Source organism: Falco peregrinus, chromosome 2 (assembly GCF_023634155.1).
Source record: "Falco peregrinus isolate bFalPer1 chromosome 2, bFalPer1.pri, whole genome shotgun sequence".
In the NCBI taxonomy this organism is placed as follows: domain Eukaryota; kingdom Metazoa; phylum Chordata; class Aves; order Falconiformes; family Falconidae; genus Falco; species Falco peregrinus.
In genome coordinates, this window is record NC_073722.1 from 115,357,699 (window position 1) to 115,381,450 (window position 23,752).

The following is a 23,752-nucleotide window of genomic DNA, read 5'->3' on the forward strand; positions in this document are numbered from 1 at the left end:
GTGACTGTACTGAATTTATGGAAAAGGTCCAGCCACGTTCCCAGATCCTTCTTGCCTTAAAAGAAAAGCTACAAGCTTGACCCAACCAAAATGCTGGATCTGTTTCCAAACTGAGTATCTATAATAATTCTTGACATGCAGCACGAGCTTCTATCAAATATTAATTAAACTCTAATGTAGGAAGCTTCAGTAAGCAAAGCAGCACAGCTTTTAAACAATCAACTAAATTTAACAGGCACCTGTAGCAGCAGAGAAAAGTAGGTGTTAAGAAACTCTAACATGTTAATTACTGTTCTTCTATCAGGTGGTTGGGAGACACTATTAGTAAGAACTGCAAATCACCTGTGAAAACTTCCAACACAAAGAGCTGAGATGATCTGCCAAGCACAGCATGTATCAGGAAGCAACCCAGCACAAGGAGACATACAGGACTGTCATGTTTTGTTCAGACTGTCACTTTTCTAAATTAGGACAGTCTAGTCTCATCAACCATAGAGCCCGCTCCTTTTTGCAAGAGTCTCCTCACATGTCACTCTAAGCTTGCTGTCTGCTTTCTAAGTGAACAAACCCATGAAAGCAGAGAAGTCTCTTGTCTTTGGGGAAGAAAAAATGGTAGGTCAGATGGAATTATGCTTCAGGTTGAATATAATACTTCACTGGCTGTGAGACTAAACGGACCTAAAGTAGTGATTTAACAGAAATGGATAAGAACTCAGATGTTTTACTTACAGTTAGCAGCAATCCTTAAAAACTACTTGTATAAATATTTGTGCAATTAACCCAACCTTAAAACCATTCAGACCTTTTTATTTATACAGCAAAGTAAAATTTCCAGTGTACAAAAAGGGCTGCGTGATCAAACTTCAATCACAATTCAGACTCAGATATCCTGCAGGATTAGTTTTAATCTACGTTTTTTCTCTTACTCCAACATCAAACCAGTCAGTTCTCTTAATTTGTTTGGTTATTTTCTTCCTGTACATGTAACTGTGCTCTGCACTTACTGAACAGTTTTGTGGGTTTTTTTTTTCCTGTTGGCCAGAAAAATAGTAAGTCTACCAGAACACATATACATATATTTTAAGGCTTATATTAGTACACCTATAAAAGTGTGTTTTAATCACATTGTTTATACAGCAGATAACCTTAAAACAATCAAATAGTCATCTTTTTAAAAGTAGTTTTCTCATTGTTACACTCTCTTTGTACTCCCTTACTCCCACACCACACTCTCTGGGGTATATATTCTGAAATTTCACGCATACCATAAAGTATCTTTGGAATGTTACAGTATAATTGTTTAGAGAAACATTTAATGGATGAGTAAGCATCAAGAGGCCACGGCTAAGGGAAAAGAAAAAGTTAAAATGCTAGAAGCGTTTCGTATTGAATGATCTTCTCAGCATGAGGATGGGGATAGACATTTGATCCAAAAATCTGGTATTGACTCAAGTGATACAAAACCAGCAGCCAGGCATATGAAGCCATCCAGCCACCTAACAAAACATCTGCTACCACCCACCTCTTTCAAACTGGACTTTAGTCACTGTCTAGTAAAGCAACTCCATGCTATAGGATATTATTTAATCAATAGCATGAATATTATGGTAGCAGATTACATGATCTTGACAAGTGGCTATTTTTTTTTAATTGGTTGCTTGGTATCCCAATTTACAGCACAAATAATTTGCATGTACATGATACAGAAATGCAACAGAAGTAACTGGAAAAAAGGCTGGGCACCAAGTACAGAGACAGCTAAAAAAAGCTGAACATTCTTTCACTACAGGAAACTGCTGGAGACAATATCCTGTAAATTAAAGCCAATTTTCCTGAATTCCCTGAAGGACTGCTCCTCCCAGAGATTCTACAAATTCATTCACAAAGGCCCGTCATTATAGCTTTCTTGGGGCTTATTTAGTGAACAGAGTTTAAAAAAGCAAACCCAAATTAAAACATACGGTGTATCGGGGGCAGAGGAGTGGGACAAATCAGGCCTAACCTTACATAATTGATTCATATCCTGATTATTACAGCACAGCTGAGATGGTTTTTACTCCCAATTCCTCCCCATCCCCATACCTTTTTAAGTTAAGGAAAAGCAAAATAATTACCTCCCTACCTGAATTTTTGATCAGAAGAATGGATACTGGGGCAGGAGAGGTGCCATGTGCTGATGTGCAGTTCTTTTAGCACCAGAGCTAGAAAAGCCCAGCTTCCTGCAGGCTTGTGTCACAGCTGAAGCTTTTCTCAGGATTGGGCACCTAAAATCTTCGTCCAAGTGGATTCTGTGGTGTTTAACAACATATGAACTGCAGCTGGTGCAGTACAAAGTCTCCTAGCTTCATACTTAACACGGAATTTTCAGAAGTCTAGTGTCTTTGAGGAACTCCTATTTCTGTGTTAAATTTGGTGGAGAACAGGTAACAAGTTAAAAAGATAATTAGTGTGATTCTATGACTCTTATCTTGTTAATAAATTCATGGACAAGTAGCACAACTTCTGTTATGCAGCCTTCTAGTTCCAAAGCCAATATATTTTCCAAAATTACTCATCTATTTGTAAAATGTATGAATCTAAATGATACGGAAAAATAATGGATTGCACATGCTGCTTAATTAAGGCTTTAAGAGATATTTGTAGGCGCATAAGCTTGCAAGGGACTTCCCAGGTCACTGTATTTGCATCCTGCTATCAGAAACACTGTATTAATAATCTCTTCCAGAAGACATACATCCCCATCTTAAAATTAGTTTCTTTTTGCTAAGCCCCTCCATAAATAATATCAAAATCAGGATATTTCTTTTAATTTCCAGCTGAATTCATTAAAGACTCTATCCAGTGGCCACCTACATGAAATACTTCAGATTGTGTAGGATAAATTTTTACATCCTCAAGTTTTTCTTTTTCTTCAACAACACAGTGATCCAAATGTTGCTGTCAGAAAAATTCACTGGTTTAAATCTGCAGCTTTTTTTCTAATACCATACTCAAAGGCAAATCCAAATATTCCATGGGTAACTTTTTCTGAAACTATTTTCACTTGGTGAATTATAGAGAACCATAATACTGCTGCTGATTGTAAAACAAGGTCTATAGATTACTTGTATTACAATTACCATACCAGAGCCTGTAAGTATGTCTTTGGGGGTTAGGGTAATGGGGAAGACAACACAGTTCACAATGAAGTCTAACAAACAAGGGTATGTTAATCTTTTCAGCCACTCAAATGCAGAAAAATCAAAAGCGAATGTCTTTCTACCATAGCAACACAAAATCCAACCCCAAATACTTGCATGTTAATGCCTGCTGGGATATTTTCTGCTAACCATCCATTAGATTTCTTGTAATACTCGGTACACACATACCTCCACAAGCTGGATTGATTTCTTCCACAGTTAACTTGTTTTTGCCAAAGTCTCTTTTAGTTCAGCATTGGCTGCCTGCCTAACGAAACAAACTTTCTTTATGCCAAAACTGTCATCTTCAGTTGCATGAGACGCATCTTACAAACATGTATAATGAGCCCAATGTTTAATGTTTGAAGAACTGCTATTTTAAAATGATCTCCAGAAAGACTTAAACAGATACAGAAGTGGTCAATATCTATCCAACCTTGGTGGTGGGGGGGTGGCAGATCATTCTCAAGACAGATTTTTTTCCTTGTGTATTTCAATACACTTTTTAAAGAGAAAACCCTAAACTAATTATTAGAAAATGAAAGCGTATGCATTTAACCACAGACCGCAAGCCTCACTCCAAACCCAAAGCTGAAAGCTTCATTCTCACTCAGTATGAAGTCATCACTACATCATGACCACGTGCAGCATTAACTTGTCTCTTATTGAAACTACTAGCCTTTAAATACAAGACCCTGATAACCTTAGTAAGTTATCGTGTATTGCTAACAGTCAGACTGAAAAGATCCATCTAAATAAACCTCTTGCTCTATCTTTCTGCCATTTCAGTAACAGCTGAAACAAGAATACCTGTGTAAGAAGTTGTTCTTCAGTTAGATTATTGATCCAACGAGTATAACGTTCAGTAGACTCCAGTGGCTCTCTTCTGACTTGGCAACCAATAATCTAAAGCAAAATGAGATTAATCACATAGTGTAAACTGTTGTGCGCCCACATGGCAGTAAAACAATATCATAAAATAAGCATTCAAAACACAAGAAGTCCAAAAATCAAGATTATCTATACAGTCCTTATTAGCCCCTTCTATGTTCATAATACAAAATAATATAATATAATATGTCACCACTGCTCTGTTCAAATGTTAAATAGTTACAGACTTTCAAAGGTGTCTAGAAGACTAACATTGCAAAGTGTATTTTCAACAGCTTCAGTCTTGGGAATATTTGAACCATCTTGGCTGAAATTTTCAAGGGAAAAGTCATCCAAAGGCAGACATTTAGAATGCAATCTTTCAATCAAAATAGTTAGTTTGGCAAATGAAAATTATAATTTGGATGACACCAGACAATTGTACCAACAGTGCTATAACCTATAATACTGCACATTACTTATAATTCATGTAAAATGGGGTGGGGTGTGGGGTATGTGGGGGGGGGTGTGGGGAACAGAAATCTGTGTTCAGGTTTGTCTCATTTATGGTAGAACAATGTAGACACCCCATTTTGCTTTGTTCACTTTAGTACTAGGTACCCATCTGAGCAACATTTCCTTCTTTAATACTGTTCTGTAGCTATACAGGTTAAATATACATTTTAATATTCTGAACACCTACTGATAGAATAAATAGCTTCCAACATGCAAACAGAATATTAGAGGAATTTCATACTATCTGTAACCGCACAGACACATATTCACGCAATTTCATACAAACATGAAACTGTTTACTCTGGTCAGACAAGGAAGAAGCCAAGGAGAACCCTAGGAGTAGGACTACACAGAACTGCTGTTTGCTGCTCCCGATGGTCTGCAGTCTATCTTCAGGGCACTACAGGACTTATTTATATAAGCAAAGTGAGCTGATTCTGGTTTATACCAACTACTGCACTCTCGTCATACTTTAACTGTCCACTTCTGTTCCAGACTGTGATGGGTACCTCCTGCTGAGGATGTGCTCACTCACTGAGAATTAACACCAAAGCACAGGTATTAGCACTTCTGAACACTAGCTTCAGATAATCAATTTCTGTTCAAGAACAGTGTGGAAAACTTACTTGGTCTATTTTCCACCCTAAGCATTCATAAGGAATGTTAAGTGTATATACTGAGCGCAGCCAGTTTAAATCTTTCAGGTATCTCTAAAGAGTTTTAAACCCCGCACAGATGTACGCAGTCAGGCTAGAATTCTACATGTGCAGTTATGAATACTCTTGATGTGGGAACACAAACACCATGAAGAGGTCTTGCTGAGGGACTGCTGGCAATGAAACATCACAATTTAAAGTATGATTAAATACAATCAAAATAACAAAGATGAAAAAAAGGAAAACATTATTTGCTTACCCCATCAGAATAAAACAGAATGTCTCTGAACTACTGTAGTAGTTCAGACAACTGAACAGTTGTCTCTGACAACTATGAATTACTATGAACAATTTCAATCCTTATCCTTTCTCCTGAATTACAGCTAAGTAATACTAAGAGATTTTCAGAAGGTTAGCCCAGAACTGTCTCAAACTGAGTATCAATTAGAAGAGTTCATAGATACGTTTTTAAAAGGGGCACTCCACAGATACAAAACTTCACAGAACTTGCATCAGGTATATGCAGATTCTGTTCTGTGAAGATGATTTTTATTTAAGAATAGAATTACACACAGAATTCTTGCTAGTATTCATTAACCAAGACCTCATTAACCTTCTCTTGCATAACCTAGGTTTTTATAACTTACAAAGACACTTTACAAAACTCTGCATAAAAGTCGGAATGGAAAAATTACAAAGCACTGTTTTCTCAAAAGGTATTCTGAAACAATGCACTATGGAAACTTAGTTTCTTTATTCAAATAGTCACAGCCTAAGCTAAACAACTCCCAAACAGCTTTCACAAATTAAGACATAAAAAGGAGAATCTCAATTTTGTTTTTCTGAACACCTAGTTTTCAATTAGAGCCAAGTGATAAGTGCAGTCATCTCTTTCTATGCAACCTGAAATTTAAATGAGAAGCAGAGGACAGTTTCACATTTTTTTATATTAATTTCTGATCAGTCTGACCATTTTCATAGATGCTGTTGATGGTTTAAGCAATCTAAAAAAAATGTTGAATCCAGGTGCTCAGCTAGAGGACTGCAATTCCCTAAAGTCCAAAGAACAAACTGGTTCAAATCTCAACTCCTTATACATCCAGAGAGAACTGAATGGGTTTGATCAATTATCTCTACATACACTGAAGGAGAGGTGAAGGCAGACAGAATAACTGCTATTAAATTGGATCCTGATGGCTCCTTTCTATATCATACATCACATTTTGTAATTTCTAGAGTATGACTTGTATTCTTAGCCAAAATTTCCTCCTCTTTCCATATAGCCACACAGATAATTCCATTGCACACTCCAATTTACTTCTCTGAATTTTGGCTTGTAACAATGATTCTCTACTACTTACTGTATGTAGGTCTTAAAATACTTTGAGCCTTTTGGACTTGAAAACACCATAATTAGGAAAAAAAATTCATCAAATAAAAAGTTATTCAGGAATTACTGTTATTTGCAGAACAGACAAAACCAGTGGGTTACACTGAATATTGCCATAATTTGGTGCAGAATCCTTCAAAGTGTAACTTTACAAACTCCTTTATCAACCTGCATGCCTAACAGCAACACTAAAAAGGAAGAACAGTAAAATCAATGTTAAGAATTAATATGAGAAAGAAAAGCTGCTTGGTGGAAAAAATTAAGACAATACAAAATGTAACTTAGAAAAAAAATGTCAAGACTCCATATGCTCATTAATGTCCTCATTTCTTTATACAGTATTTAGTATATCATACCTTCTCCCTCATACCTTTGGCTTTTCTTACTCTTTTCTAGTTTGAGCTCCAGCACACATTACTGATGAATTAAATGCCTCCATTTAAGTTAATAGAAAGATGAGGTTAACTTTTCACTCTGTCTTCTTCCTTACACACTGAATAGGATCATTTTGTAGACAATAAAATACCATAACACATACTTAGCAATCCTATACTTGTTTCATATATGGAATTAAAGGAAGACAGAGAGGAAAAGAGGGATTAATGTATTTAAAACTTTTTACTAAAATGTCTTCCATAGTAGTGACTTTAAGTTTGCTTTTTCCTAAACGTGCTATCTACACATACAACTAAAGTATTTATTTCCAGAAGGCTTTCTAATTATTCCTAAAAATCTATTCTTTCACAAGCAAATTGAATTGCTGTCTTCACTCCTCCTCATCCAAAGAGCCAAACCCACAACCACTACCTGACAATTCCTTTCTTTAAAAGGAAAGGAACAAAAAAGCCATACTTGGTGTTCTTAGTGGCCTTATGTAAGATTTCCATGGATGTACCAAACCCATCAGCAGGGCACATAAAAAGCGAGGATCTCCCTCCTGCAGAAGACGGTATTGTAAAACATCATTTTACCACATTCTTTAGTTACGATGATATCGCAGCAAAACACAAGTATGAATGCATGTTATTGAGAACAGCTGCGTTTTGATCTTGCAACACAACAGGAAAATAACTACAAATGCATAACAAAGTTAGCATTTTGTAAGAAGTGAAATGCTGAAACTTCCCTCTCCCCTAACATAACAGTGAAATGTTTTGCACGGCGCAGACTTCCTGCTTGCTTTTCATTTTCAGAATCAACACCGCTCAAGACTGCTTTTAGCATAATCTTAACAGATGTTTTACAGACAAATCTTAAAATTGTTGCTATGCAATCAGATTTATTTCTAGAACCTCAGCCAAAAAAAATCACACACCTTTCTGCTCTTTAGCTATACCATTCCTTTCCCAATGGGACTCAGACTCATGACGGGGATTCTTGACTTACACGGTTGCAAGATAAACATCACCAACACAGAGTGACTCAACCTGAGCCTTTGGTGCAGTGTCTGCAGAGCACAGCTCATTTCACCAGCTCCTTTCATCCAGTCAAAATCTGGATTATTTACAGCACAAACAGCTTCCTCCAGTTCCCCAGTGTAAGGTGTGGCATCAGAAGCAACGGCACACCGTTTCTTTTGCATTTCCTCCATGTCTCTCAGAGCTTTTATATCAACCTCAATGAATATTTACTTACGGCTTTTAAATTGAAAGGAAAGGTTTTTCACTGTTGCTTCTTTTGTAAGTTTTAGATTTTATCAAAGCATTTTTTTCTGGCTCATTTTACACCCATTCAGACTTCAGAAAGTACAAGAAACTCTCCATATCAAAAAAATCCTTTCGATATTTTGAGTATCCATTTCTATGCAAAAATGAAGCAAGTTTCAACTTTTTGATCTAATTAGGCAAGCTTACTTTTATTATTACAAATGCTGACTGTATACTAGCATATACTTGTACCTAAACTATGTAATATCTGCCACAAATGCAATATGCTTCATATTCCAACTGGAAACTTGCTGTAATGTGGTATTGGTATTACTTGTATAGGAAGAAGAAACATGAACCATAAACAAAAAATGTGTCTGGCTCACAGCAAAGGACTGTGGCAGTTCATGGAAGAGCAAAGCTCTAATCATGGCAATCCTTTCTGCTACAACACAAGATGAAGCAATTTACTTTCTAGACAGGCAATTACTTTTTTATGCTTTAAATGTAGTTTACAGATTAGTTAGCTATTTACTTAATTGCAATCGGCACTGGCCTCTACGGAAAGAAATACAAAATAATTTATAATTTATGGCAGCAAGAGACAGTGACAGATAAGAATATTATGAGCATAAAACAATGGTCTGGTTTTATCTAAACTACCAACAAACACATACGCTGACAAGCCATACAAATAACTTTAAAAAATATAAATGGCTTAAAATGAGCTTTGTGGGGTGAAGTGGCCAAATATAAGCATCTAGCCTACAGCCCTGTGGCCCTGCTGGCCCCTAACTACAGCTTCATAGAAGGATCAGGCCTCTGGTGTCTGCGAGCCCTGGTCTAGATGGTCTCAGACAGCCTGAGGTGTCAAAATAGCATTTTATGTCTATGCTTAGGCACCTGATGCTCTCTTCTTTAGTAACTCAGCCACTTCACATGGTTAAGACTGGAGTTCATGAACCTGATCAGAATCAAAGTCACCGATGTGTACATTATATCACTACGTTGAAAAGATTTTCAGAAGTTAGAGCACTATAAAACTATTACAATGTAACTATGATACCATTAGAATTCTACAAATAACAACATAAAACTAGAATAATGTGGTTCTTCATGAAACAGATGCTCTAAATTGGTCACAGTACACTGGGCTAGCCATGAGGTATGAAACCTAAACCTAAAAAGCACGTTCAATGACTTGCTGATCAATAAAGGTCAGAGTTACGATCACGTTCAGAGGAACTAGCTGGGATTATTAAACACATTACAAAATTGTACTATGAGCACATATAGTCAGTGTTCTGTGAGTTACAAAATTGTTTCACTGAAATGCAAGAGTATTTCAGTCATATCACTGGTATGTACAAAAATCAGCATTCTATACCCAGCAGCAACATCAGCCATCTGCATACATGCCATAACTTGTTCCAACTTTTCACTAGTATTTGTTTTTAAATGCAATATTCAGGTAGAGGTGTTCCTTATTTTTGTCATTTTAGGTTTTTATGTTTTCCCTTGCACATATAAATGGAAAAGGAAGAGGGTGAGAGGGAGCAAAGATTAAATGAGTTGACAGTAATTAAAACCAACACACTTTCTGCAGATGTGGCATTTTTGGTTTTTTAATCAGTACAACTTCCTCTAGCACAAAGAATCTTTCTTATTCAGGAGACAGCCTATGGGTCAGAACCCTCCTGTTGTACTACAGAGAAAATGAAGATGAAAAATAAATTGGTCTCCAATTTTTTCCTTCTTAGTTTTATAAAAAGGGGAAATTAACACAGGCAAAAGCATAAACTCTTTGTAAGGTAGCAGGCACTAGGTATACATAGGATTTCTTCATATAATATAACTTCTTTTAAGGAACTTTGTTTTATGAAGTTTTTTTAATTAACTAACCAATAATGATACTGAAGCAGGTATTGGGGAAAAATGCATTTTTAGCAAGGAGAAATCCACAGCTTTCCTGTAGAAAATAAACTCTTTTCCTCAACTTATGGTATTAAATGAAAAACAACTTTCAAAGGTTATACAAAGTACAAAACTTACTACACACTTGAGAAAGAGTGTGCAGTGTTGAGTTTCGTGTTAGAAATATGACTGAATGACATAAACCTCCTAGAAGAGAATGTAATTAACTACTTAGTGAAGCTTTAATTAGAAGTATCATGACATCTGATCCTAGATAATGTTCTACGAGCAGAGATTCTTCAAATAACAGGAAATACAGGAAGGATTATCTCTAGTGCACAACACCTTTTCCCCCAATATGCCTGTTTACGAGGGCTCACAGAGGGAAATTTCCTAAACTAAAAAAGCTAATAGGAGGCATTTACCTTATCCTGAATGTAAAAACAGCTTTTGTTAATCGTGCCTACATCTTGGTGTATAAAGAAAAGGTAGAATTCACTTGTGCTGTCTTTAAACCCTACTTTATTTTTTTTGTTGTAGTCATTTCCATCCATCCATCCCTCCATTGATGTGTCAGTGCAAACATATCCTGAAATTCAGAAGAAAACTTGATGGGAGAGTGAGAATTTTTCTTTTTATCTTCCCTCTGTATTAATTTCTATGGTTTTCATTCACATAATACTTTAAATATTATTTGGTTGTAAAAATGTCTATAATAAGTCTCATTTTCTTCCTGGGTACACACAGCCCCCTTTATAAATACATGTATTTTCATGTATTTGTCTAAAAGATCAGCAAAGCTTCAGGTATTGCTGCAGTGCCTCTAACACTAGCTGTTAGAAGCATGGATCAGCAGCACCCCTAGGACGTTTTACTGAACTCTCAGGTAAAAATCTACCACGAAAAGAGCAATTGATCGAGACAGTCCAGGATTTCTTTTCAAGTACATTTATGAAATAGTGCTTGTAGCATAATTGTTAATTGCACAGCTGTGACTAAGCATTATCTCATCAGATCATCCATCTCTCACAGGAAACATGATTAACACAACCCCCCACAAGTCTTTAACTGTAATTTACTAAGAACAGCTACAACTTTCTTATGGTAACTAGCATGACTGTAAAATTAAGATTTAACTATTGAAATGCCTAAGTATTGATTAAGATTTTTTGCCAATGGCAATAAGCATTGTTTCACTCATTTTAACTAAATGTGAGCAAGTGATTACACTTATATTAGTAAATTATTCCTTCACCCGATTAAGGAAAAGATAAAGAATATTTGGAATTGTATGTTAAAATCCATTTTAATTACAGAACGCTGGTGCAGTGAAGCAAGATCTTCTTGAAAAAATTATCTGCTCTGTTTCCAGTTCTTATTCTTGTTACTTGGAGCAAATAATTAAAGCTTTATACAGCTAAATCCGTATTTCGTAAAAATATATTGGGATATATGTATATATGGGATATTACTGGATGGTCTTCCTTCAGATTGTGATAGTGCTATAGAAGAACCTGTCCATAAAATGCTAATCATTAAGAAAATAAAATCGTGTCAATAATAACTCTCATTTAGGACTGATTTAGCTGCCATTTAACCAAATTTTGCTTCTGCTATCATGTATTTAATTAAAAGTAACAGCAGCTACAAAGTTCACAAAGTTTATTTAAAACTCGAGAAAATTCATATTTGGATAATGTGACAAAATTATAGGGTTGTTAGTCCAAAAAACTGTTACCTGAAAGATGAAGAGAGATTTACAAAATACAGCCGTTTACCGAGTACACTTTACACTGAGTTCCCAGACAAGTACAATAACTAAAACATCTGCTTTAATGAGTAAGAAACTTCTATGGCACAGCAACAGCTAAACAGACTAGGTATTTATACCAAGAATTAGCATGTCGGATTTTCACCTTACTAAAAACAAGTCTTGAAATTTTGTTGTTAAAAGTACTGATTTTATTTCTATTATATTGTCTTTGTCTAGAGGCCCATGACCTTTTATTTTTCAATGCAGCACAATGATGAAATGATTGAAGATACTAGTGGTTTTAAGAAGGGTTTTGTGATCATCATGTAATGCAATCAAAGAGGAAAAATGAATGGAAGGAATATCTTTATATGGTTAAAATCTTTCCAAAATTATATACTGGGGCAAGAAGGTGGTAAAATGTATTTCCTCTCTCCTCTATTTCCAATGAAGGAAACTGTTCTTCAAAACACACGACACCTGTGAGGTAATTTCTATTAGGTGTAAAGACACAAAACACACCCTAGTGTATTTAAAGCATGTTTTTAAAATTATAAAATATGTTAGTAGTGCTGACTCCCCAGGGAATCCTTTAGATCAGATGAATATCCACTTCCACAGATGTTCTTATCTTATAACAACCAATTTTTAAGAACACCTGTTAAACATTCTACTTGGCACTGGTTCAAGTCCGAAGTCCACAATAGAATGTTTTATGTTTACTTTCAGCACATTTTTAAAAAAAAAAAAAAAAAAGAGTAATTAAAACCCAAGGAAGTCTGAATTTTCTTTACTGAATTTATATGAAAAATTAGAAGGCAAGGTGGCATAATCAGAATGAGCACAGATGAGTATCACACCACACCACACGTACATTTAAAAAGGATGTTGTCATGCATATGAAATCATGAAGTGTGAATGTCACATTTTTGGAAAAAACTTCAAGTAAGTATCACTGAAGAAATACTCAGCAATACTACAGCAAATCTGTAGTTATTACATTAAATTAAATGAATTTCAGAATTCCTTTTTGAAGGTAAATGAGTAAGCCCCAGTATGCTGATAACTACCTTGGGTAGGAAAAAAGCATCCGACCTCAGAAGCCCTCATTCAAAATCTGCCATCCTGGGATGAACAAGATCTAAGGGCTCAACCTCTGTATAAAGGCCATGGCACGTATAATCTGAATTTGATTCAAATTAAGAAAACTCTTTGGATTCTGTTGAGATGCTTATACAACCAGTCCTTTGCACAACACTTAAGAACAGTCAAAAAGAGCAGTATGTTTGCACAATTTCTATTTTAAACCAAATTTCTCTTGTGTCTGTAGCTCCACAAAGTATGATTGGATTAATAATAGTTATCACCACTGCAAAACATAAACACAAGGAGGAGGGGGGGTCTTAAGTTTTAAACATTTTACATTTCAGACATAGTTTTAAAAATATAATATGCTGAAAGTCTGCATTAAAATCAACCATTCATGAATATCAAACTCTAGTAATCAGAATTGTTTGATGGGGTTATTGGCATGTGGAGGCCATATTAAACACATATTTAATTACAAAGTGGTGTAAGTTGGGATGTTTCTCATTTGGGATATTTGATTAAATGTAGAACAGACTTAAATTGACATTGTGACTTTGAAAATGCACTGCGGTTTTTCAGAAATACCAAATTAAAAAGAATCTTTAAGGAAGCTGCCTAATAAAAAGCAAAGACACAGCTGAATTCCAGCAGATCTGGGTGATATACATGGAAAGGCCCAATTAATGAAAACCACCACAAGAATAATACTCTCACATTGTCAAACAAAGAATTTTCTTATTCTTCAGTGCAGAAAAAGAGAAAAAGAAAAGGAATCATATTTTCTCTTCTTAAACATACTCCACTGTCACCACTTCAAGAACAAAACCTTTGCACAAGCGCTGCTCTAGTTTCTACCCTTCATACCAAAACCAGATTATTGAATTATTACCAACAACTTCAAAAAACCTCTAATGACAATTTCCCTAAGTCATAAACTTACATATTTTTGTAAGTATCTATACTGGATAGCCTTAACAGAATTACACTTTCCATAAGCTGGAGAAAAATGTTAAAAGACTTGTAGTTTGCTTATGGCGTGCAGTATATGGGAACTAAGTATAAAGTATTAAAGTTCTAATGACCAGAATAGTTAGGCTAGTTATTGAAAATATTTCTCTGGACATTTTTTTCTCCTACATAAAAAATAAACTGATTTTGGACAATCAACAATTGTAGGTAATGACCTCAGGAATATAATCACATTTTCCCCTGTCCATACCAACGATGGACCAGAGTGTCCTCAGATCTACTTAGCCCATTCAATAGAGCAAACTCCTACTAACAGGGTTAAACAAACAAATTTGATCTACTCATCTATCCTTCAAGACATGCTAGTATCCAGTTAATTTCTTTTAAGAGCTGTTACATTAATTAATGCTTATATTAAAGCTAAACTCTATAGGCACTGCTTACTAGGACGTGCCTGGGCAACACCCACTGATCTGTCTCAAACATGCTGAGTAAGGGAGACAGAAGGAGAGCTGATGCAAATTAACTAAGGAGAATCAAAGATTACTTAAGTTCTACAGGATGAAGATTTTAATCAACTTCATGTCCAAAATAAAAAGCTTTATCAAAGAAAAATCTGCTAAGCTATATGCAACAACTGGAAGACAAAAAGGGAGATTGATAAAACCCAGACTTCAGTAGAAGACACAGAATGAGAGAACACCAACAACAACCATTAACTTGTTGCACACAGGAAGCACAGAATTCAAATGGAGGGATTTTTCTATTACACCAAACACAGAGGTAATATTTAAATGTTATGTAGTTGTGTCTAATGACAGTTTAGTAAAGCTTCACATATGTTTATTATCTTTTCACAGCTGCAAAATTACATATAAGATACTACTTACCTATTTTCACAGTCAAGACTAAAACACTGTCTAATCCAAGCAGACAAAAGGTAGTAAGATTCCTCCGGGAATAAAGGCTCAGACTACAGAACAATGTCATTGAGCACTTCCTTAAAACAGCAGATGAGGAATGGCAAAGCCACTCTGGAGGCAAATCTGCATCTTCTCCCTCCTAAATGAAGCCCTTGTCCACTGCATCACACGGCTTCAGCAAGACCTGACCTAAAGCTCCTGAGAGCAGGTCTTTTATAGGCAGATACAGCCTCAGTCTGCCCATGTTCCAGGCTGACCAGAAGCTGTAACGCTGTTGTGTGAGAGCGGATACAAACCCTGCTAATACTGTTGTAAGGCAGGAACTACTAGCTAGGGTTCAGCACTGCTCTAATCACAGCCACAGAGTTTTCAGACGAAGCAAGATTTTGTCTGCTAACTTCCACCATGAAGATGTACTCCTAATACAGCACGTATTTTTTCACTGTGTAACATCATACTGTGATCCAAATATGCTGAATAGTTCATGAACACATTTAGACTTCAGGTCACTTCTCAATGAATTTCCTGAAGACTTGTAACTCCGCTAGAATAGCAAAAGCTCCTTTGCATGGTTTTCAGTTTAGAAAAAAAACCCACAAATGCACCAGGTGCAATTATATGAAAATCCATACAAGTTTTTAGAGCTTCTGAATTCCAATTAGTATTATGCAACAAAAGACTATTTGAAGAACAAGACACAGATACAGGAGACATGCGTTATCTTGATTTTGCCAGGTCTAGCCACACAAACAAAGCTACCTTGTTCATTAGATAGAATAAATCCACCTCTAAGTGCAATTACCCGACTGCATAATAACAGTTTTGACTCCCAAGAGAAAGCACGCAAGAGGAAGCACAGCATGTACTCTGAAAGGTAATCTGTTATTTTCAGTGATATTTTAACATTAGACTAATAAGAAGATACAGCAAACAAAGGGCTTTAAGATCTTTCAGAGGTAACCAAACTCCATTGGTATGTGGAATGTAAAAACCACTACACACTGAGGACTGCCAATATTCCTAAAGTGCTACTATTGACTGCCAATGTATAAGGTGGCCTCCCTCTTTATTTTTCTTCCCATTTTTATTTTTTATCCCATGTTCCCTTTCATCATGAAGCAGCCTGGCCTGTCACAAGGTCGATAAAACAATCTTCTGCCTTTATTCCACACTTGTGATAATAAGCAGGAACAAAAACCCCACACATTAATGTGATATACTATAGCACAGCTGCTCAGTAAAAGGCTACACTGAAAAGTTGCTGTTGTACAAGCCAGTGCTCTAGTGAGTGATGCTGCACTGGAATTCTATCACAAGAGTTTCTACACATGCAGTTACACACCTGAGATGAGATGGAAACAGTTGTCTGGATGTTTTTTCCACTAGTTGAGTACACAATGTCTTAACTACTCAGCCAAAAAAATTACTTAAAACATACTATTTATATACAGTGCTCTTTTTGTATACAAAACAACCCATGCACACTCTGACTTAAAGAACTGCTCTGATATGCGAGACGAGACAGTATTTAGAAACTGGTCCAGACTACATACAATTACCTCCCTCCCTCCAAGGACAAGAGCTAGATCTAAAATATGGAACTCACTGATAGAATATACAAGAATGTCTGTTACTCTTTTTGCAATCAGAAAAAACAAAGCTCAGTATTCGTTAAGCCATTCCCCACAGAACTGCTCTCATGGATTAACTTATAGAACCCCGTCTCTAGCCAATGTAAAAATATTCAAAATATTGTCAATTTTTAGCTATTTTGGAAAAGAATCAGATCTCATTGTCATGACAGTGACATGAACACTCAGAATGCTGATCTTAAAAGTTCTTTTCCACATGATTATCTACTTCTTGTACTACTAAAACTTCATTTTAATTATACCTGTAAGAGAGGATCTACTCATTTTGTTGTACACTCTTTCTGTTACTACTAAGAAAACCTTTACTTGCTATTTCAGATATTGATTTAAATTAATAAAGTGGAAGCTAAAAGGACTGACATGATCAAGAATCAGTGAAATCTGATCATTTTAGTCACAAAAAAGAGAAAGTGAAATGATTCAAACTAGTGCTCAAATGGGGGGAGGGGAACAGTCTTTCTAACATGTAATAGAAATGTGTAACAGGTCTAGGCAAGTGGAATGGCCCAGGGTACAGTGACAATATAAGAAACTTACCTATTAGACTGTAACTGTTAAGTTCAAGAAATATATTTGTCCAGACTAAAAGACAAAAAAAAAGAGGGGGTGGGGGGTGGGCACACACACCAAACCTAAGTTTAGTTACTTTGTGAGTTTCAGTGGTAGTGGAGGAGAGACATCCCATGCCTTTGGCCTGGAGTTCTGCCTTAAAGAGAGGATCAAGCTCAGCTATCTCATTCATTTGTTCATTTCTCCAATTCATTTGCTGATTGTGCAATATTTGTTTACAGCTTTCCCAGGGGCAGATGAACAGGTCTGCAAACTACCAGTGCCATGCATTGTTCAAGTTCACCCAATCCAATCAACTACCTTACAGTAACATTAACCACCAACAATAAGCAGAATTTAGTCAGTTGGTTAACACATTCAGATAATGCAATAGATTTAAATGACCTCAGGCATCGCACCTCTTCATCTAAATCCAAGGGGTACAGAATATGTCAAAGATTTGCTTTAGAGATGCAAAACAGCAAGAATTTCTCATTGAAGAAATGCAAATGGTTACATTGTCTCACATGCCTAGGTATCCTACATGTTTGAGAAAGAGGCTAGTAATTTCACAACAAAAAGAAAGATGTTCATTCTGACACTGGTACAGATTCATCTCTTAGGCAGTGAAAACAAAGGGAAATTATGTTCTTTAACTTCTATTGCCCGTTGTTTAGGAAGACGCAGGAGACAGCGAGGAAGAGCTTAACTATTTTATAAGCAATTCTGCAGAAAGAAAGGGATATAAAAATATGAAGTCACGTGCTGTTCATGCGCAGTATTGTGGGGGAACGCACATACTCAAATTAGACAGTAGTGAGAGGAAGAATAAAGTAACACCATGCTCAGCAGACAATATGGTGTCCAAAAATATTCAGTATGGCTCTAAGACAGATGAGAAAGTCAGTGGGTTTTGAGTGTGAAGAGTACATCTCATTTTAGCACACTTCTCCTTCCAGTATCTGGAATCCTTAGGAAAAACTGGGTGAGTATTCCGAGTGCTGCACTATTCTGGAAAGCCTCCATAATGGCACAGTGGCCTGGTACATAAGCATCTCAGGCGTAAAGCACATTCTAGAGAAGCTCTTTCATGGTACTTGAGCTCTCCAAAAGTGTACTCAAACCACATTCAGCAATTTAATCTTTGCATGCTCATAGCAGTTCCTGGTGCAAGCACCCAGCAACGAGACAACCTGGGAGCAGAGACCACCAACCACCTCCTCCTTCCTTGAAACAAAACGCTTTGGGACTTCTTAAAGGGCACTACTCTGCTCAAATAAAATACAGAATAAATGTAGGGAGTGTGTGTGTGGTTTGGGAAATGATTTCCTGGGCTACTCTAAACTCAGAAGATTTGTTCAATAGAACACTAGTATGCACAGAAAGTTGGATCTCCTTCAGAAGAACGCAAGTAGAAGTAAAATAAGATATGAACACCTGATTTTTTCAGAATTAAGGGAAATGTGATCTTGAATCTTCCCACTCATTAGCTGCTAAAAAAGCATATATAATTCGTGGTTGGTAAATAAGCAACACCTGGCTTACCCTGGATAAATGGGATAGATGCTGCTTGTAGGGATAAACAAAAACTAGACCAAGAAATTTTAGTAACAGTTGTTCATTCTCTACTAACAGTCATTTCTGATCTGATCAGAGCATAAGCAATTTGATGGCGGCATGCTTATATGCAGCATAAGTGCACATGTGCACTGGACAACCAGTGCCAAGAGGCTGGTAGCTATCATATTATCAATACACAGCGCACTGTCCCTAAGCTTTCAAACTGCTAAAAGCAGGTATTCATATTGAGGCAGCAGAGCTTAAGAATCTGTAGTTTAAATACACAAAGTCTCAAAAGCTTGTGTCTTCTGAGACTGTCCTATTTACAGAACCCTTGTCAACAGGACTTTGAGATAATATAAAATATTCGACAGCAGACAAGATGACAGCAGTCCTAGAGAGCTGCATTTACTAAAATCACAATGTATTAGTAATTTGTCTTTTGAGATCCAAAATTCTCCACTCTACATGTTACCGATGACAGAACAGTTCCATCCTACAAGGTTTTTTTAAGAAGTCTTCCAGATAAAATGGCTTAAGAGAGTATAAATTAATTTGCTGTTGCTCTTTCAAGTATGATTAAGTAGTCTACAATACAGGAAATGAGAGTGATACAGCCACAGGCTGCTGCAGGGTTACCCCACTCATATTCCAGTACCTGAACCTGGGGGCAAGCCTTTTGCTTTTTCAGAGATAGACACATGAGTTTCTTTGAAGAAAACTGGCTGGGGAGTCATTCCAAAGGCATCTGATATCTTTGGTTCCGCAGTTTAGTAACCAGGCCTCAAGTCAGGGTAAGGCAATCTGCATTTAAGAATAACATGAACGAGGAAGTACCTCGGGGATTAGTTAGGATATGGGAGAAGACTCCTCTCAATGGAGAAAGTTGGGAGACATTTCTTACCTGTAAATCTATACTAGTAACGACAGTAAACTGAAGCCTCCAATATCAGAGCCCACTGGGAATACTAATCTTCAAATCTGGCTCTCAGTAACAACCAGCAAGGCTAGGATTAGGAACGGTTTCTGAAAGTACACAGACTACATAAAGTCAAAAATCCAGGTCAGAAGAAGTTGCAAAACAGTGGAAAGTCCAAGTCTGCAAATTAGAATTTCAGGAACAAACCAAAAAAGCTTACTGCTTCACAGGCATTTCTCAAGCTTCTGCTTTTTCTTTTTTTTTTTTCTTTTTTCTTTCTCCCCCTCCACCTACTCTGGCTTATGATACTGACTGAAGCTAGTACCAGAACTTTAAATACAGAACAGAACTTTATTCGAACATCCTCAACCATCTTCCAAGGCCAGAATTTCAATGACACAATTATTCTGAGGACAGCAGAGAGATCACTCTTCTACGAAAAGCAGTCCACCCTGACATTGGTCAGTAGATTTGTGGCCAGGTCAACTTTTACTTTGCCCAAAGTAACTCAATTTATGTCAGAACTACTGGGGGGCTCTGGACCAAAGTGATCTATTTGCTCATCAGGAACAGCTGGCTATATTCCCCTTTCTCCTTTCAGACCTCTGAATTAAGAGTTCTATCAAATACATTAGCCCAGAAGGTATACTTCTCATATATCTGGCTAAGATGGAGTTAATTTTCCCCATAGCAGCTCTCATAGTGCTGGGCTTTGTATTGGTGGCTAGAAAGATGTTGATAACACACCAGTGCTTTGGCTATTGCTGAGCAGTGCTCGCACAGCATCAATGCTGTCTCTCCAAGTCTCCCCTCAGCAGTAGGTGGGCAAGATCTTGAGAGGGGACACACTCAGGACAGCTGACCAAAGGGATATTCCATACTGAGTGACCGCTGCTCAGCAATAAAGCTAAGAGAAAGGACCAGGGGGTGGGGGGACATTCATTGCTGCTACGTTTCTTTTCTGGAGGAACTGCTATGCGTACTGAAGCTCTCCTTCCTGGGAAGTGGCTGGACATTGCCTGCTGATGGGAAGCAGAGAATAAATAATTTGTTTTCCTTTGCTTCCATGCGCAGCTCTTGCTTTTCGTTTTATTAAACTGCCTTTATCTTGAACCACAAGTTCTTTCCATCTTATTTTCTCCACCCACACTGTCCTGCTGAGGAGGGGAGCGACAGTGTGGCTTGGTGGGCACCTTGCGTCCAGGCAAGGTCAACCCACCACAAGTACCACATATTAAAACAGGATCAAAATTTTAGATTAGTATAGAGCATGGGAAGAACAAGTTTGCGTTGCTTAAAATGTATCATGAAGACATATCCTTCAGTCTACTCAGGCAGCCAGTATTACTTATTTGATTGTAATTTAATAGTTCATGCTGAATGTTGTTAGGCAGTAAAGTACAACTGTTTCGTTTGTATTCTGTTAAAGTGTTTTTTAAATAGACTACAAACTGTTTAGTTTAAATAAGTCCAATTAAGGAAAGTTTTAATATACTGATACAGAAGTCACATACACAAGAAATATGATAGATCTTAACACTCGTTTCCATAAAACAAGCTTACTGGATCAACTTGGCTCTCCAGTTTTTTTGCATTTTACTATACAATTACATTAACTGATTGATATCAAACAAAAACAATTGTCGATGTATCATTTTATTATGTTCGTAATGTAAACTAGGTTAACTGCTACTCAGGTACTACTAAAACCGTAAGCTGATACATTACATTGTAGGGATTATCAGACTTCATAAGAGACCTAATACAGGTGGTGTGATGAGCAGGTATACATCCCACCACTAAGCAGCAGGTTGTCTGGCAGACATTCCTCAGCTGAAACAACTACAATCATCTCTACTTCGAAGCAAGTGTGTTTCAGAGGAAAAGTTCAAAAGGTGTTTAATTCCAAGAGTGATAATCCTGAAACTGTCTCTTTTATTCTGAGACCTAAGGAAATACCTTCTTGACAGTTCAAGTCAATTGACCTTTTCCAGAAACCTCTTGCACATTGACATAAATCTCACAAGAGAAATTGTCAGAGATGTGAAAACAGTAAGTCTATTTTTGCTGAACATTGGTGGTAGGAATACAAACTCAGTTTTCAAGTTTATAAAGGAGTATCTATTGCAGTAACATTGACAAATAAATTGCCATAACAAATTATTTGTATTTATTGTTTTCAGGTAACTAAAACATATACACAAACTTTCTCTAAAGGATACTGGCCCTAATCACAGACATGTATTTAAAATCAAAATTATATAGATAATAAACCAACTATCTCACAGAATGTTTTTGAGAGTTTATTTTGTAAGTATAAAGAATGGCACTGTAACACTGTTTTCTTTTGCAGACAGACATAGGGAGAAACATCAATTTAACTGTATGCCAGTTTATTAATGATAACAATCCATATGTTCCTTACAGTTTACAGTTTCTGTAAAAACAGATAAACCATAACTGTAGCCAGTCCTTTGTAGATTTTCACATTACTCAGTAAGGTTACACTAAAAAAGGAATTCTCCTTTAGATTACATACTGTAATCTATGTGAAAACCTGTATACTTCCTTGAAAAATAGTATCGCTGCCATGATGAGATTTGGTTTACTGAACAGAGAAAATAAAAGGAAGAAAAGAAGTTCAATCAAAGCTACTATTCAGTGCAAGGATTAAAAATAAAGGCAAAAGAATAAACTGGTTATTGCCTTGCCTCCACCAGCCCTACTGTGAAATTTTCATATCCTTTTAAAGATGTATCCGGCACTCTATAAAAGCAAAACACACAAATACACACAAGAAAAAAGTACTCACACTGTTTGGGTGTTGAATGGCAGCTTCGTGCTGCAGTCTAACCCGCTGTGGCATCATCACATCATCCTGGAATAAATAGCACACTGTTACTGGACATAAAAAGGGTCACAGTACAGTACTCAGACACACATTAGAATATGCTGCTAAATTACCATCATTTTACTGGCTTGCAGTCAGAAATACAAATGGAACAAGTAATGAGAGACTTTACATTTTTAGTGGATTAAACTCAATTCTCTTCAAATTGCAAGTGATCAAAACCACTACGCAGCAACAGTGTTATGATCTCAACGTATATCTTATGGGCACCCACACATTTTACATTTCTAAGGAAATTCACCAACTCTTTAACGCAGTACTAGCAGTATGCGTGGACAAGGAACTAACCTTGATTAAAAGCATGAGATTTGAGACATTCTAGTGAAGTGAGGAAATGTTCTTTGTACTCTGGCTGTACCTTGTTTCATTGATAAGGAAAAGCTTCAGTTTCTAGATCTACTCATACATCATATTTCATGAGCAGAAAAAGTAGTATTTGTGAAATGACACAATTCTAAGAAAAAAAAAGGAAAAAAAACCCAAGAAAAAAAAGCCCACCACACACATAAAATGCATCAGCATTGATAGCGTCTTTAAAACACACCACCTGGATTTAAATTGGACGTTAGTACTTCTTTCACTTGTAGCATAAAGGTCTATTTTGTTTACATAGAAAAATACAGGTTGCCTTGTTAAGAGTTAATAACCTTGCTATCTTTCCTTGAACAGATAGGAAATACTCCTTTCAAAATTTTATTATTTCCTGTTCAAAGTTATATCCTTTCTACGCTATGGTTTTACAATCTATTAAAATGTCCAACTGTTGCACAAAATTTCTTCCCTAAATATAGTCTCCTGAGGTTTCTACCTATATTCTTTTCCATTTTGGTGCCATATTTCTTCCCTTTTAAAGAATCAGTTCAGTCTTTCTTAGATGCTGGTTAAAGCTAACACAGCCTATTTCTTTTCAGAGTATTTCCAAATGACCCTACCTTATCAGGCATACATAATTCAAAGGAGCCCTGAATTCCTGTTCTACATCCATTCTTGTAACAGTTACTCACATTTAAATAATTCTAAGGAAATTCCTTAATAAAGCCAAAAAACCCAAACATTGAATTTCCAGCTTTCACATTGAAACTTTCTGTCAAACTAATAGCAACAAAAAATATATTGGTGCTTAAATATCTAGAGCTTAGAGGGCTGAATGACCTTGATATAAAGGTGATATTATAGTATCATCAAAAACAATGCAAGGATGAAAAAGTTTTTAGAAGTGCATCTAACTATTTAATACAATTCAATTTTAAACATAA

At 36.4% G+C, this 23,752-nt stretch overlaps 1 protein-coding gene across 2 annotated transcripts in view; it reads right to left on the reverse strand.

Annotated features, from left to right (window-relative positions):
- The window catches only part of B3GNTL1 (UDP-GlcNAc:betaGal beta-1,3-N-acetylglucosaminyltransferase like 1), a 132,710-nt gene that overhangs the window by 90,382 nt on the left and 18,576 nt on the right, over positions 1-23,752 (reverse strand). For both annotated transcript variants that reach the window (XM_055794774.1, XM_055794775.1), the window contains 2 exons: positions 22,398-22,463; positions 3,990-4,085 (listed from right to left, as the gene is read on the reverse strand). In XM_055794774.1, the coding sequence (XP_055650749.1) occupies positions 3,990-4,085; positions 22,398-22,463 (162 nt within the window). The remainder of the gene's footprint in view (positions 1-3,989; positions 4,086-22,397; positions 22,464-23,752) is intronic.